Raw genomic sequence first — 17,320 nt, forward strand, 5'->3', positions numbered from 1 at the left:
TTGGTTGACATGAGAGTGGGGGTGAGGGGGAGGAATGGGTCCCATGGTTGTCCTTAGTTGCTCTTTAGGGAAGGGAAACACCTTGGGGTGTATATCTTTTACACTCTACTAGCTGTGCCTAAGCCATGGTATCTCCTGCTCCTCCTGTAGGCTTCCTAGTGTTCTCATTGCCTGGCAGAGGAGCAGCCATAACTGTTCTCTCCTCCACAGTAGGAAGGTAGCAGGTGAATAAGACAGGGTCTTCTGGACAAAAGAGTCTGCCACATTGTAATTAGACTGTATCACAGTGCACACTCACAAAGGGGGACGCATTACAGCTGCACTTGCAACCTTAATATTGGCATTTCCTCATTTCTGAGTGCTTGACTTTGCCAGTTTAATGCTTCTGTATGTGGCTTTTTGTATGTCATTTTCAAGATTTAACAAAAAGCAAACTGAAACCCCCCCAAACTCCATCATATAGAATCATACTGATCCCCATCCCTACCCATGGGACATCAGCAGAGTTGGAACCTTTAGATCCACAGCACAGACCTCTACCACTGGCGCTATGGCGTAATAGTAGGCACAGGGGCGGCTCTATGTTTTTTGCCATCCCAAGCACGGCAGTCAGGCGGCCTTCGGCGGCTGTCCGCTGGTCACATGGATTCGGCGGCATTTCTGCAGGTGATCTGCTGATCCCATGCCTTTGGTGTACCCACCGCCGAAGCCGTGGGACCGGCTGACCTCCCTCACGGCGACCGGCACGCCGCCCCCCCCGCAGCTTGCCGCCCCAGGCACGCGCTTGCTGCGCTGGTGCCTGGAGCCGTCCCTGAGTAGGCACTTCTCCTCCAGGTGGACCAGCCATTTAAGGGGGATGAGACACACACTTTACCAGTGGGTCTCTCAACCATTTGCTCTACAGCAATTGCAAGGAAATACTTGCCAAGTCCTTATTGTCCTGGGCTGGATGTGCTCAGTGCAGATAGCATCTACAGAGAGCTGCCAGACTGTATGTAAGTAACCTGTAATCATCAAATGGTAATTTTCAAAGGCTTATAACTTGGCCCAAACTCTGTGGATTTTCATTGAGAAAATAAAAGGCATCTCTCTGATCTCAGGGGTTCCCCAAGTTTCAAGTTCCTTCTCAAATCATGGACCTTTAAGAAATATTTTATATTAGCAAAGCATCATATTTTTTCAGCAACTCATTCTCAGATATGGTTGAACCTATTTTTACTGAACCTATCCAAAACACTTCAGCCTGAGGCAGAGACCTAGTGTGAAAAATGTTGGATCCAGTGTTTAAAGTTTGAAAAGTAAAAAGCAACTGAAAATAGGGTCTTACGATTTAAAGCACGAGGCAACCTTAACTATACGTGTCACTGCCAGATTTGCCTATAATAATGGGTCAGAGGCTGTATGAAAAGATGTGTGCAAAAAGTTAAAAAGAAAGTGCCATATTGACCAATGTTTTGCAGTACTGTTTCCCATGGCTTGGTTGAATACTAAGTTTCTTTCGGGAGCAAAAACAATTTGTTTCTGAATGTATTAATTTTTCATAAGTGACTGAAACAGGAGCTTTGTAGATTTTAATGTAACAGTGACACCATGTGGCCAGTGGCATATTGGATTTTGCATTTCAAAACTTATTTTCTTGGTCAAATGTAAGCATTAGTATCACAGCAGAGAGAAAAAGAAGCAGAAGGAAAAACCAGCAAATGACAACTTTTGCCATGAAAAGAGATGCAAAGAGTCCCATTTTATTGCTTTGCACTTTAAAAAAAATATGTTTAAATTGCTGAAATGCTAAAATAGTATCTGTTGCCTAATTACTCTTCTATTGAAACAAAATACATGGCAGGGAAACAAAATTAGCTAGACAATTCCATAAGGCTCAGTCATGGCAAGGTCTCTTCTTAGGGAAGAAGCTCACAGAGGGGGCATTCTAGAAACCTTGGGTAGCCCAGGGATCAGATGAATAATCAAGATCCTTCTAAATCTATAATGTCAGCATGCAGAGTGATTCCCTTTGTGCTGTAACCTGGGCCATTCTGACACCCTAGCTTGTTTGGGAGCCCTACAAACTGGCTCTCCCCAATGACTGCTCTGAAACAATGGAAGGGAGCTATAACTGGTTATAGCAAGATTAATTACTGGAAAGGCTTATGCTTGGAAGTACTCCATTGATAGATGGAAACATGCCACATAATAGCAGCTGCTCCCAGTTCTGCCTTCCGCAAGATATGCCCTTGTCCCCCAAAGCCAGAGGAGCCCCACATTATGTTGGAACTCCACCAAGGGCAAAACCCATCTTGGTGTTCACGTGTTAAATTCTAATTTGGTGAAAATGCTGGCAGTGGACCTGCATTTCCTTTTATTTTTGTACAGGCCAAACACTTGCCGTACTTGATGGGCTATGCATTTCCCAAGTGGCAAATGGATAGAGCACTGGACTAGAGAGTTCAATTACTGGCTCTGTCACAGAGTTCATGTGCAATTTTTTGGCATCTCACACTGTGCCTCAAACAGTGTTGCCAACACGCATCATTATATTATTGGTAGTTTTTTAATATCACTGGTCTACAATTTTTGAGAAGTCGTCTGGTTCAGAGATAAAATGTGCTATTTATTATGTATTTTGATGTGCTGAATTCAAATATGACAATTAAAACAATTGATTGGCTACTGTTTCTAAGATATTTAAGTTTTTACATTTTATGTCTATGTATATTGTGTAGATAGTAGAGTTTTAATCATAAATTGTAAACCTAGGTCTTTTCATGTGTTTATGGTTGCTTTACATGATAATATTTCACCTGTCCTGTTTATGTAACACTTTAAAAATCAGCAAAAGGGTTATATAAATAAAATTTATTATGAAACAAAAGGCAAAAAACTATTCTGTACATAGTTTAGTCCTATTCAGTGTCTACTCGGCGCTTCTTGGCTTGTCTCTTGTATTCATTAAATGGAGCATCTCTTGTAACTGTCCAGCAATAGTCTGCAAGCATTGATGGGCTCCATTTGCCCTGATAGCGTTTCTCCATTGTTGCAATGTCCTGGTGAAATCGCTCGCCGTGCTCGTCGCTCACTGCTCCGCAGTTCGGTGGAAAAAAATCTAGATGAGAGTGCAAAAAATGTATCTTTAGTGACATGTTGCAACCAAGGCTTTTGTATGCCTTGAGGAGGTTTTCCACCATCAACCTGTAGTTGTCTGCCTTGTTGTTTCCGAGAAAATTTATTGCCACTAACTGGAAGGCTTTCCATGCCGTCTTTTCCTTGCCACGCAGTGCATGGTCAAATGCATCATCTCGAAGAAGTTCACGAATCTGAGGACCAACAAAGACACCTTCCTTTATCTTAGCTTCACTTAACCTTGGAAATTTTCCACGGAGGTACTTGAAAGCTGCTTGTGTTTTGTCAATGGCCTTGACAAAGTTCTTCATCAGACCCAGCTTAATGTGTAAGGGTGGTAACAAAATCTTCCTTGATTCAACAAGTGGCGGATGCTGAACACTTTTCCTCCCAGGCTCCAATGACTGTCGGAGTGGCCAATCTTTCTTGATGTAGTGGGAATCTCTTGCACGACTATCTCATTCGCAGAGAAAACAGCAGTACTTTGTGTATCCAGTCTGCAGACCAAGCAAGAGAGCAACAACCTTCAAATCGCCACAAAGCTGCCACTGATGTTGGTCATAGTTTATATGCACCTCAAAAGTTGTTTCATGTTGTCATAGGTTTCCTTCATATGGACTGCATGACCAACTGGAATTGCTGGCAAAACATTGCCATTATGCAGTAAAACAGCTTTAAGACTCGTCTTCGATGAATCAGTGAACAGTCTCCACTCATCTGGATCGTGAACGATGTTGAGGGCTGCCATCACACCATCGATGTTGTTGCAGGCTACAAGATCACCGTCCATGAAGAAGAATGGGACAAGATCCTTTTGACGGTCACAGAACATAGAAACCCTAACATCACCTGCCAGGAGATTCCACTGCTGTAGTCTGGAGCCCAACAGCTCTGCCTTACTCTTGGGTAGTTCCAAATCCCTGACAAGGTCATTCAGTTCACCCTGTGTTATGAGGTGTGGTTCAGAGGAGGAGGATGGGAGAAAATGTGGGTTCTGTGACATTGATGGTTCAGGACCAGAAGTTTCATCCTCTTCCTCTTCCTCGTCTGACTCAAGTAAGAATGATTCTGGTGCATCAGGAACCGGCAGTCCTTCTCCGTGGGTTACTGGGCATATAGCTGATGGAATGTTTGGATAATGCACAGTCCACTTTTTCTTATTTGACACACCTTTCCCAACTGGAGGCACCATGCAGAAGTAACAATTGCTGGGATGATCTGTTGGCTCTCTCCAAATCATTGGCATTGCAAAAGGCATAGATTTCCTTTTCCTGTTCAACCACTGGCGAAGATTTGTTGCACAAGTGTTGCAGCATATGTGTGGGGCCCACCTCTTGTCCTGATCTCCAATTTTGCAGCCAAAATAAAGGTGATAGGCTTTCTTAACCATAGTGGTTATACTGCGCTTTTGTGATGCAAAAGTCACTTCACCACAAACATAGCAGAACTGTTCACACAAGTACGAGGCATCTCTGCTCACTTTGGCTAAACAGAAATGTGTCCCTTTGCAAAATCAAACACTGACAAATAAGAGAGCACGACACTGTATGATTTCTAGAGCTGATATAGGGCAATTTGTTCAGCAGAGTGATGTAAGCTTCGTTATGATTGCATCATCCATGACTTCTAGGAATAACATGATGCAATTCATATCATATATGACACAATACCAGCTTCAGATTGCATCATTCATTGTTTTGCCTAAAAAGCAAGTACTGTCCAAACCCCGTCATAGATTTATTCATAGATCCAGTCAAAGATGTATTTTAGTCATTTCTGGTTTAAATTGAGATCCCTTCCCTTTATAACTCACTTATCCTCCGCCATTCCCAAGTCAAGGGTCGTATATACTGACCCAATAGCATATCTTGAAAACTAGAGCCAATCAACCATTTTAAGCATCATTTTCGTTCTCAGTGACCCAGAATTAGTAAAGTTTGACTACATTTATTTCAGAAGCATTTTGGCTGTAGAGCAGTGTATTTGATATTTTTCTTAAAGGCCTATTTCTGGACCCACGTAATTTTGAATCTCAGCTTTCATTTAAAAATGTTAGTAGCTGGTGTGGTTGCAGTGATAAGCTTGAAAATATTTTCAAAATCTCATGGTTTTAAATCTTTATTTAGTAAAGGCCAAACTAATGATTTTTCAACACTCGGAATTGAGGATACTGCATTCACCATCTTGAAATGTGAGATAACAATACATCTCTACCTTACAGCAACATATTAATATTTGTAAGGTGTTGGGACACTACAGTCAATCATTCAGAAACCTTCAAACTTGTTCAAGCATCAAACAATCATCAAAAAGACTGGATCATGTACATTTTCACTACAGGACAAACTCTTGGTTACACACATGCATGTTTGGCTATAAACAGCTCAGTGAGTGCTTGTTACAAATATTTGCCACGAAATAGACACAATTCAAACTCTCATGATTTCCTGGCACAATTTAATACCTGTCAGCAAGTGACCCATAGCATGTGCACCTTTTAAAAGTCTGCTATTGGCAGTGAATATGTTTCAAAAACTGCATGATCAGATTGCTGAGTTCCTTAACTCATGATCTCTTCTATTAACAGGGTAAATATTTTTCATGCGATGAAGAAAAAGGCCTTGTTTTAAACACTTGACACTTTTAGCCCTTCTTTTGGAACCCAATATGCCTTACAAGAGCATCAAAAGCAAAACAGTTTTGCAGCGGCTGAAGTTTACTAAGAAGTTACTGATTGAGTATAATTTTAGCCTCTCTGTACGTGGACAGTGTTTGCAGCTATGCTAACCCCAAAAATAGCCTTTGGTTTTTAACACTATCAGAGTGAAAATTATATCTATGTTTTGTCTCAGGAGCTTGTGAATGGGCCACTCAGGGTTTGTCTACACAGCAATTAAACGCCTGTGGCTGGCCCCTGTCAGCTGACTCAGGCTCACAGGGCTTGGGCTCTGGGGCTGTAAAATTGCAGTGTAGACATTCAGGCTTGGACCCATCATGTGGTCCCAGAGCTGCCGGAACATCTAGCCCTGCAGCCCGAGTCAGCTGACATGGGCCAGCTGACACGGGGTATTTAATTACTGTGTAGAAAGCCCTCAAGTCATGAGCTGCAGTGATTCTGTGTGGAAGCCAGAAAATTCATCTCATGTACTTGCCTTTAAAAAGAAAAAACATATGCAAGAGCAGATGGATGGATGCAGCTGCTGATTCTACTGTTGTTAATTTTACAGACATCTTGTTAGAGATGTTTATAAATAGGTTTTGAAGGATTACATTTTTATTTGTAAATGTTGGTAAACTTCAATTTCACCATACACAAACCTATGAAAAAATATTTCCATCCATCATAACACAAATGTACAGATAGGCAAAATAAGAATAATGGTGCTTGAGAACTTATTAGAGTTTGATTTAAGGATAGTTACTTGGTATATTTTGACATGTGATGTTAACAGTTTCTGTTTTAACAAGTATAAAGCATTAACTTTTTTAATTTTATGTCTACTGTCATTAAATAATTATTGTCTGACCTCCCCATAACTTCCCACAACTGTGAAAATTTAAATTGATAAAAATAAAAAAGCCTAAAAAGATTATCCATCAAAATTATTTAAAAAAAATAAAAATCTAATTCTGCCAAGCCTACTTATAAAGGATCTTTATACATAATACATTGAAGACCAGGAACCACATCCTCACTATAAATTTAGTGCACTGATTTAAAGACTTGTGTCAAATTCAGCAGTTAGTCTAAGCCAGCCGTCTCAAACACGTGGCCCACGGGCTGCATGCGGCCCGTGGGGTTCTTTCGTGCAGACCGCCAAGCTCCCCGCACTCCCCCCCCCGCCTACCCCGTGTTGCCGCAAGCCCCGCGCTGCTCCCTGAAGCAGCTGAACTACTGTATGTCCCTGCAGCCCTGAGCAGGGGGGTGGGAGGCGAGTAGAGGGCTCTATGCTCTTGCAGCTCCCATTGGCCGGGAACTGGGAACCGCAGCCAATGGGAGCTTTGGAGGAGGTACCTGGAGGAGCAGCAAGAGCAGCACATGGAGCCGTTTCTCCCTCCCCCCCCCCCCCAGGGACTCCGGCTGCTTCCTGGAGCGGAGCGGGGACAGGGCAGGCAGGCAGGGAGCCTGCCCTGGCCGTGAGGCGCGGCGCTGCCACCCCGCTCTAGGTAAGCGGTGCCGGGCTGGAGCCCGTACCCCGCACCCCTTCTGCACCCCAACCCCCTGCCTGGAGCCCCCTGCCACACACTGCACCCCAACTCCCTGCCCTGAGCCCCCTGACGCACCCCTCCTGCACCCCAGACCCCAATTCCCTGCCGTACACTGCACACCTCCTGCACCTCAACTCCCTGCCCTGAGCCCCCTCCTGCACCCCCTGGAGTGAGGACTTCGGGGAAGGGGTTGGAATGGGGGTAGGGAAGGGGCGAGAAGAGGTGAGGCGGGGCAGGGGCGAGGCCTCATGGAAGGGGTGGAGTGGAGGCAGGGCTGGGGCCAACGAGGGGGGGTGTCAGTGATGCGGCCCTCGGGCCAATGCACTAGTCCTCATGCGGCCCTCGAGGTCATCTGAGTTTGAGACCCCTGGTCTAAACTGACATAATTGCTCTCTCCAAATGTTTAAATCTGCATCTACACATGAAAGATGTGCTCCTTTAACTATACTTGCATAGTATAAAGCATAAAAATGATTACACTGCTATAGCTTATTCCAGTTTGTGAGGCAAAATAAGCTATACATGTATAAAGTGCCTTACACTAGTATAACTGCATCCACACTAGGGAGTTTGCTGGCATAACTATGTTGGAAAAACATACCTCTTAGGCTTGGTCTACACTAAACCCCCAAATCGAACTAAGGTACGCAACTTCAGCTACGTGAATAACGTAGCTGAAGTTCGAAGTACCTTAGTTCGAACTTACCTCGGTCCACACGCGGCAGGCAGGCTCCCCCGTCGACTCCGCGGTACTCCTCTTGTCTAGCTGGAATACCGCAGTCGACGGCGAGCACTTCCTGGTTCGACTTATCGCGTCCAGACAATATGCGATAAGTCGAACCCAGAACTTTGATTGCCAGCCGCCGAACTAGCGGCTGGGTGTAGACATACCCTTACTGACATAGTTATGCTGCTAAACATTTTAAGTGTAGACTAGGTTACAACTCCCTTACTAGCTCACCCATGGGGCCCAATCCATGAGGTCTTCTCAGAGGTTGCCACAGAGCATGTCTACTGAAGGAGGTGGTGGTGTGTGTGTGTGTGTGTGTGTGTGTCCCCTCCCCCATCCCCCTATATAACCATTAGCCCAGTAATTAAAGCACTCATCAAGACTGTAGGAAGCCCAGGTTCAATTTCCCCTCTCTGTTTGATTTGGAGCAAGGAGTTGAATGCACATCTCTCACTGTCCAGTGAAGTGCACCAAACGCTGGGTTATGGGGGTGTTCTCCCTCTATCTTGTCTGTTGATGCTGCGCCACTTTGTATAAATCATTAAAGAGACATTGGGCCACAGAAAATAGTGAGAAGGACTCTGCAGTTCAGATTTGAAGAAGAGCTCTGTGTAGTTTGAAAGCTTGTCTCTTTCACTTAAATAAATTGTTCCAATAAGAGAGATTAACCCACCCACCTTGTCTCTGTAGTTCAGTGGCTAAGGCACTTATATAAAGTTGGGGGATCCCAGTTCAACTCCATGTCCTAATAATTTTAATTATTTACAAATATTGGAACAATTTCAGCAGGCAAAACTGAGAGCATCCAGGCAAGCATAGCCCAGTGATTAGGGCACGCACCTGAAAGGTGGGACATGGAGGTTTAACTCAGATGGGGAGAGGGGGAATTGAATCAGGCTTCCCATGTGCTGGGAGAGTGCTCTAACTCTGGACTAAAGGTGGTTGTTGTTATTTGGGGGGGAGGGGGAAAGGGGGTGTGTCTCTCCCTTGGCTTTTTGTGAAAAAGGCCTTGGGGCCTAACTCCAGGAGTGGGGTTCACAGGCATGAATCCCAATGACACTAAATGAACAGGGGCTCTGGAAGCATGGCAGATGTGACATCCATATGCTCAATGGCTGCTTCAAGTCCTATGGTGAACTTGTGGAAGAGCATTTGACATTTCTCCTGTAGGCTAGGGACACCTCTGTGAGTAAGAAAGAAAAATGTAGGAGTTCAGATCTTGACTTTTCTAACTGCTGTTTAAAATTTCCATATACTACTTTTATAATTGGCATGGGGAGGGCTAGATTCACAAAGGACTTAGTCACCTAACTGCCTCTACAGCAGTGGTGGATTAGCCACTGGGTCAATGAGGCCTGTGCCCAGGGGCCCCAGCCAACTGGGGCAGACCCAGAAAAAAATTTGCTGCCAGGTGGTGGAAGCCCAGAGCCTGGCTGCTGGGTGGGCAGGAAGGGCAGGGTGGGGTGGAGGAAGTCCTCGTGCCCCGACACCTCTCCCCAGCAGAAGCGCTGGGCGGGCGGAGTGGGGGAAGTCCCCAGTGCCCTGTCCCCGGCAGAAGCCACAGGGCAGCAGGGGAAGTCCCAGCACCCGTATCCCCTGCTGCAGCCCTGGGACTGGAGGAGTCTCGCTACCTGCTGCCGCCTCAGGGTGGGGGAGCTCTCACTCCCTGCTACGGCTCGGGGCCATGGCGGGGGGACAGAGCTTCTCTGGTCTTGGGGCCACAGTGGGAGGGGGGCAGAAGGGGGGAGACCATGTGTGGAACAGGGGCATGGCCCCGGGAAGGGGCAGAAAGGGATGGGGCTGTAGGCGGGGCCACAGATGGAAGAGACAGAATGAGGGCGGGACCACAGACTGAAGGGGTGGGGAGGGCCCCCCCCACTTGCTCTGACCCAGGGCCCCAGGAAACCTTAAGCCACCTATAGGCACCTAAGTCCAACATTTAGGCACCACTGACATTCACAAAACCACCACAGCTCAGATGCAGGTTACTGTGTTGTTTTTGAAGATATAAAAAGTAAAAAAAAGTGAAATTGAACACCTGCCACCCCCATAAAAATAACTTTCATATCTGCCAGAATCATGCAGTAGGCTGTTCTCTAGTCAGGACCTCCTGAATACTATCCCATAAGGCACAGTATATGGCATGTCAAATAAAGAATAAAGTCCATTGGTTGAAAATGTATCCTTATCTTGTATTACCAATTGTAACTACTGTGTGCTGGTTAACATTGTAATTTATGAATAGCACTATGTGATAATGTTGCATTTGTATGTTATTGTTTTCCAGATGGGAGTTGCTGTTGTGGACTCTGCTGTTGCTGGATTAGGTGGCTGTCCATATGCGAAAGGTGCTACTGGTAACGTAGCCACGGAGGATGTGCTATACATGCTTAATGGGTTAGGGATAAATACGGTAAACTATTGCACATTTATGTTAGCATAGCTACATTTCTAAATACTGTCAGTCACAGTATGTTTGAATACCATAATAGTATTGCTGTCAGGGAGCTATTTGTTGTATCATTTACGAAGATTATATTTGATTACAATACACTGAGATTTGTAGCTGAAAAGCCCTTGAATATGACGTGCAATAGACTGGTGAGAGGAGCTGCTGAACAGGCAGGCTTAACCGCTCAGGAGGCTGATCCAACGCTGACTGATAGCAATTGGAGTCTTTCTACTGACTTTACTGAGCTATGGATCAGGCCCATCGTGATTATGGGACTAGGGAGTAGTTTCATTCATCTGGCTTCAGATGTGAAAAATACAATTGTGTTTTACACAATATTTGGGACTGACCTGTTAAACATTTACCACACGGACTAATTCAATATCCCTTCAAGCCACTGTAAAACCATCACATTATTGTTCACAAAAGTGAGTTATGTGATGGTGAGATTAACTTGCTCCCCAGCTGAAGACCCAGTATGTTGTGTGTGACACTGAGTTTCTACTAACTGGAGCAATAGGACACACAATTTGACTTTGGAACACAGATGTAAATGGTAGCATAAAAAACACAGTCACTGTGGTTTCAGATCTAGTATGGTACACAAACTGTCCTAACTGCCTCCGTCTGTGGTTCAAGGCTGTCTCTTTTATTTCTGTCTGTATGCAGGAAAAACAGTTACAAAGTTTTCTTTGAGACACCGGCTTTATATGTCTATCCATGCCTTTGTCACCTCCAGATTAAACTACATGGTGCTCCTTGCATAGGGCCATGTCTTGGGACCATTCAGAAATTGAAGTCAGGGAAGAATGCAGCTTTCTGTTTATTAAGTAGTGGTGCACACACAGGGCCGGCTCTACTGTTTTTGTGCCGTTGAACATAGAAGCTGCCGCCGAATTGCCGTCGCGGCGGAAATGCACATGCTGCCCTAATGGCACACGGACTGTCCCCGCCATCCACGGTGGCAATTCGGCGCGCTGCTTGGGACGGCAAAAACACATGGACTGCCGCCCCCTTGCAGATTGCCGCCCCAAGCACCTGCTTGGTATGCTGGTGCCTGGAGCTGGCCCTGTGTATACAAAAAGCACATTACACCTGTCCTTAATGAACTGCAGTGCCTCTCAGTTGGTTTCCAGAAGAAGTTGAAGGTGCTGATTTTTATCTATAAAACCCAAATGGTTTGGGATCTTACAACCTGACTTCCATTTGTAATCTGTGGAGATGCTCACACTAAGAATACCCTGGTTTAAAAGAGGGGGTGGTGGTTAGTCTTTGGGGCAGTTTTGCACTACAGATGTGTCTTGACTAATGTTCTAAAACATCAAAGTCCTTGGCTTCATTTCTACACTTCTTGGGCAAAATGCCCATTGATTTCAGATTTTGCCCATATAATATTTTCCTATAGCTCTGCCAGGTGAATTATTCAAGCAAAAATATTCAACAAAGCCCATGACCGTATGAAATTGGTCACAAATCTTTTGAGCAAATATATCAGTAAGTAAGTCTGAGTCATCTTAAGGGAGTTTAACTGGCACCGTCTTTGTATTTGGCCCGAAATATTTACATGGAATCCTGTGAAGCAAAATTTCCAAGTTTCTCAAACATCCCTCTAAGCCTTTTCCATATTGCATCCCCTTCTGCAACAGAAAAAAGTCCATTGCCCTTCCACCTTAGCCGTAAAGAAAGAGAGGATGGTTATAGGCCCAGGTTGAAAAACCATTGCTCGGATAGGCTCCCATCTTAATGTGTAAAGAGTCTAGTCCCCACAGAGTACATATTTGCATTTATTTCACAGTACCCTATTCTGTGGTGTGGGCTCATCACCCTAATAGTCTGCTAATATTTCACTATTTTTATATGACAGCACATATTGACATTATGTATAACCAAATGTTTCTCTGTGCAAAGAACTGCTCTGTTTTCATTTCAGCTGTGTCCTCATGCTCTCATTTTGTTGACTAAAATGTGAGCCAATGGATGAATGGCTATTTGAGGCTTCATTAGTGCTCTCTCATTGGCCATGTGCATCAGAATAATAATTAATGCTTGTTTTATAGTGTTCTCCAGAACGATTAAACAACATGATAATATGAAGTGAATCTGTAAGAGTCTGTCCGCAAACACGTTGCTTGGTAGTACAATGATAAATGGGCAGTTCAATGTCACACGTGATTAATGGTCACAAAGGTTTCCAGCGAGACATGCATCTTATGCAAAGAAACAGTTTTTATATGGTTCAGATATAATTATAATAATAGTACCTGCTCTTATGATGCCTTCCCCATGCTTAACAAACAGTAAGCCTCAGAAAAACTTCTGAGAAGAGGTAAGTACCATTATTGCCATTTTATAGATGATGAAGCTGAAACTCAGAGAGATTATAGTCCTGGTCCTCACAAGTGCTGAATAAGAACTGATTTACTGGAGTCAATGGGAGTTATAGGAGTTTGGCTTCTGGGCGGAGATGGTTCGCTTCTTGAAGGATCAGACTCTATGTCACTGCCCAAAGTCACACCGAAAGATCATGGAAAAGCAGCAGACTGGCTGGTACTTCATCCCTCTCAAGGTATACAGTCATCTAGTTTAGGCATATGGCCAGTCCCACAATCCTCCTGCACACATGGAGTGGTCAGCAAGCATACATATATGAATTCTTCTGTATCTGCTCTGAGCTATATTGTCCTAGCTCAGAGATCTGACATGCATCTATCCCTGCCCTTTCTCTCCTCTCTGACCCTCGCACACTCACACTCCTTTATGTGACTCATGAGAGTAAGGTCAGAGTTTTGCCCTCTGTGTGTAAACCATCTCTTATGAAGTATTATTGTTCATGAATGTCTTACAATATAAATGTAAAACAGAAAAGAGACCATTTGAACAGCACAGGCACTAGCCTAGACACCCCATGCAAAATGTGCATGTTGTTTTATTTAACACATCTAAGCATGTGTTTCTTGTCAACACCTACTGTACTATTAAATATTCATTACAATGTTGTAAATTTGGTATGTTGTTGGTCTCCCCAGAAACCTGCCTACCAAGTCTATCTATGATGGCATGTTTCTTATTTCTATCACATATAACAAAGACAGATGGCGCAAGGCTGATTGAAACTTTATTCCAGTTAAAAATGGCTTTTTGATTAAATGGAAATTTCTATGAGAAAATTTCCATTTTTGTTGAAAATTTTCACTCATCGAATTGACTATTTAAGGCAAAGGTTAATGCAAAGCATGCAAGTAAATAGGCTAAAACGGGATGTGCATGGTTTAAGGGACTGGTAATGAGGCAGGAAACATTTTACTTCTAGGTCAGTGATTTTATTCTACCCTAACTTGATAGTAACCAAAATCACCAATGTTTTATGGGCTCTCTCTTTTTGTTTGGTTTGGGGTATTTTTGTTTGTTTGTTGGGTTTTTTTTTTTAGCCTATGTAAAATGAGTTGCTTATACAAGAAAGAATGTGTCTTAGCAAGGAGAGATTAGTCAGTTGTGATTCTCCATACAATTGTAATAGTAATATAAATGGTAATTTTCTATAGAAGAGAGAATCTCCAGGGAAGAGCTGACAGTTATTATATATGTATTGGAATGTATATGTTATGTTATGGAATCCCACTTTCTGTAACTCCATGCCATTTTCCAAATCTGTCAATGGGATACTTTTCTTACAAATTTGATCCTTCAAAGAGTACTATGAGAGGTAAACAAAGACATATTTATATGAATTATTCAGCAATTTCATTTTGAGATGTATTACTAGAATTCCTCGCTATTCCCCATTTTTTTTTTAGTACAGGGAATTTTTTGCAAAGAAGAATCTTTTAAAATGGGAAAAATAATTTGTGTGACTATTGTAGTAAGCATTATGAGTCAGAGCGTCACCTAGTGTAAGTTGGCATAGCTCTACTGACCTCAGTTTACTCCAACTAAAGATCTAACCTTTTTTCTTCAAAATAAAAGATTGGATTGCAATGAAGAACGAAGTGGGTTTCTTCTAGAAATTACAGCCCTGGAGAGCAGTTCACCAGTGACATAAGCATTATCAATATACATATTTTAATACTATAAATTAAATTAACTTCTTTTCTCCCCCCCATGTTTTAGGGAGTGAATCTTTACAAGGTGATGGAAGCTGGTAACTTCATCTGCACGGCTTTGAACAAGAAAACAAATTCTAAAGTTGCACAAGCTTCCTTCAGTGTTTGAACTGTAAATTAAAATGTTCTTTCTGCAATACACATTGTCAAAGAGCATTTACATAAAGAAAATCAATTGCAAAACCTTTTCAGTCGAGAAAAAAAGAAAGCATGCTATAGCTGTTCTTTATGGAAAGAGTAACTGTGTGTTAGGATAATACATCTTGCCAAATGTTATTTTGGGGAAATAATACAGCATTGCAAATAATAAATATCATGTCTATCAATACAAATTCATGTACTTGATAGTTTTAAAAGTAAGCAAATCAGCAACTTACTGTCTATTTAAATGGCCTTTTAGCTTGCTTTAGAAAAAATTCATTACAGAGTTCCACAAAAAGTGAATACATTGGTAATTCTTAATCAAGCTGACTTTTAGTACAGTACAAATATTTGAAGTAGTTTATGAGATCCCACATTGTGTGTGGCCTGGCTATTATGTGTTTTATTTCTCTGAATCTCCACTTTTCATTTGCCAAGTCAATTATGTTATGAACGTGGAGCCCAATCTGAATTTACTGTAAGTAGTTTCTAGCCATAGCACTTTTGTATTTTTACAATGGTTAACATCTGTTAAATATATGAATGACTTTATCTTGTTCCAAGAGTTTGTGATGAATAGCAGCCTGCCATATCCTGCAAATCTAGTGCAACCTCTCTTATTTGTTACATACATTAAATTCACTGTAGTTGCCTTTTTCATCAGCTGTTTTAAAAACCTGATTAATTATATCAAACAATGAAAAGAAGACAGGATATACTCTTTAGTGTAGCACACTGGGGGTAATTAGATTTTTGTGCAAAAGCCTCATGCACCAGTTGACATTTTATTTTATGATCCCCAGATTATCATTCTCACTCATTATCACAGAACCTGTCTTTCTGGGGATGTTGACACCTATGACTGACTAGTTTACACAGAGTGAGCCATCCACAGCCTCCCTCTAAGCTTTTGTGAATTTGGTACTGTACCTGTAAATGTCTGAGTGCAACAAAATGCCAGTAAACTGCACCATCATCGGTAAATCAGCAATGGACAATTTAAAATAACTGTCTCATTGTTTCTGTAACCTGTTCAAATCATCCATGAAACTACTGTAATCTTCTTGCCTGAAACATCAGTTCTTTTACTGTGTCTGTCTACACAGCCTTCTTCAGTCTCTGTATCTTCATTATGTATCTGCTCTTGATCTGAATTTTGTTAGAAAGCAAGCTCTTAACACAAAACCCAAAAACCTGGGCTATGATTTTTTCCCCATTGATATATACTCAGCTCTTCTCAGAAACATGAAAATTTGGAGAAGGATGAGATTTTAAAAAAGTGAAAGATTTACATGAAAAGAAAGAAGAAGGTAGGCTCACAGTTGTCTGCAGCCCAACTCTGTCAGACTACAGCACTCTTACTTGTGCCATTATCGCATGTTCTGGGGTTGTGCCATGGTCTGAACCAACTTGATTATGAGACATCCAGGTTGTCGGCTGATGTCACATATGGTTGGAGTTTGGTGGCTACTACTCTCCAAATTATTTTGCCCAGGAATGTGGGGGTTGGAGACAGGATAGTCATTGGAGAGGTCTTCTTTGGAGAGGTCTTTCTGGCAAGTGTTGGCTTCCTGAGGACTGGGTGAACTATTACTTTTTTTCCAGGAGTTTGGTAGCTGTGCTTCTCTGAAGCAGGCATAGATTATTTCCATTAGTAGTTCACGTAGTTCTTCTTCACTATCTTTTACCAGCCTGGAGTCTCCTGGATCCATTCCACAGACTGTGGCTTTAATATTTTTCAGGGCTACCCTGCTTTGGCATCAGATACAGTTCAGTCTTTACAGGTGGCTGGAAATTGGCCTTGAGTTGGCACATTTATATGTTAGTTTAAAATCTAACCAGACATCATTGAAAATAAGATTCAGGAAGGAGCCGTAATATGAGTGCTCAATCCAAGGGTTGCAAAACCAACACCACCACCCCACCCCCAACACATAGGCTCATGAGCAGGTCTGGGGGTGGTTGTGATCATCTTTCCTTACTTTATTGCTAGATGGAAGAGGTTGATAACATTTGCTCACCATTGTAATATGGGATCATGGAATGCAGCTTGAGAATCACTGAGGTAGAATTACTACTATTTTGCTCCATGCTATAGAAATGAACCACTTCTACGGCAAAGGGATAGCTTATGTAAGATACGACTGTTTTCTCAGAGGGTTATTTTAAGGGGAGGGAGTGTGGCCTAGTGATCAGATCTGTGGTCTGGGCGCTAGGATTCTGTTCCCAGCTGGATCACTGGCTCACTGTGTGACTTACCAGGTTGCTCACCTAGTGCTGTGAGGTTTTCATTAATTAATATTTGTAAAGCCAGTTGGAATGTTCAGAGCACAGAATTAAAAAAAGTATCCAATCTGAGAACTGTCCCAGCAACATTTCCCATTTCCCACATGCTTGACTTGTTAATTATTTTTATTTATGCATTTATTTATACTATATTTACTAAATGGAAACATTTTTTCTTCCAATCTCCCATTTCCTGTTTCAGTTAACAACTGCCATCAAGATCCTAATGTCCTAGCAGGAGGGCATGATTAAAACCAATGTTAATGTAGCCCTTTGGATCATCCT

General features: G+C 42.7%; 1 protein-coding gene across 2 annotated transcripts in view; it reads left to right on the forward strand.

The window, feature by feature from the left end:
- The window catches only part of HMGCLL1 (3-hydroxymethyl-3-methylglutaryl-CoA lyase like 1), a 78,814-nt gene extending 61,697 nt beyond the window's left edge, over positions 1 to 17,117 (forward strand). Inside the window, exons 7-8 of one of the 2 annotated variants that reach the window (XM_024216490.3) lie at positions 10,344 to 10,469; positions 14,616 to 17,117. In XM_024216490.3, coding sequence (XP_024072258.1) covers positions 10,344 to 10,469; positions 14,616 to 14,717 — 228 coding nt within the window. In that variant the 3' untranslated portion in view covers positions 14,718 to 17,117. The remainder of the gene's footprint in view (positions 1 to 10,343; positions 10,470 to 14,615) is intronic. The other variant, XM_024216489.3, reaches the window with a different exon arrangement.
- Positions 17,118 to 17,320: the final 203 nt, after the last annotated feature.

This window comes from Terrapene carolina, unplaced genomic scaffold (assembly GCF_002925995.2).
Source record: "Terrapene carolina triunguis isolate 2854851 unplaced genomic scaffold, T_m_triunguis-2.0 Scaffold42, whole genome shotgun sequence".
In the NCBI taxonomy this organism is placed as follows: domain Eukaryota; kingdom Metazoa; phylum Chordata; order Testudines; family Emydidae; genus Terrapene; species Terrapene triunguis.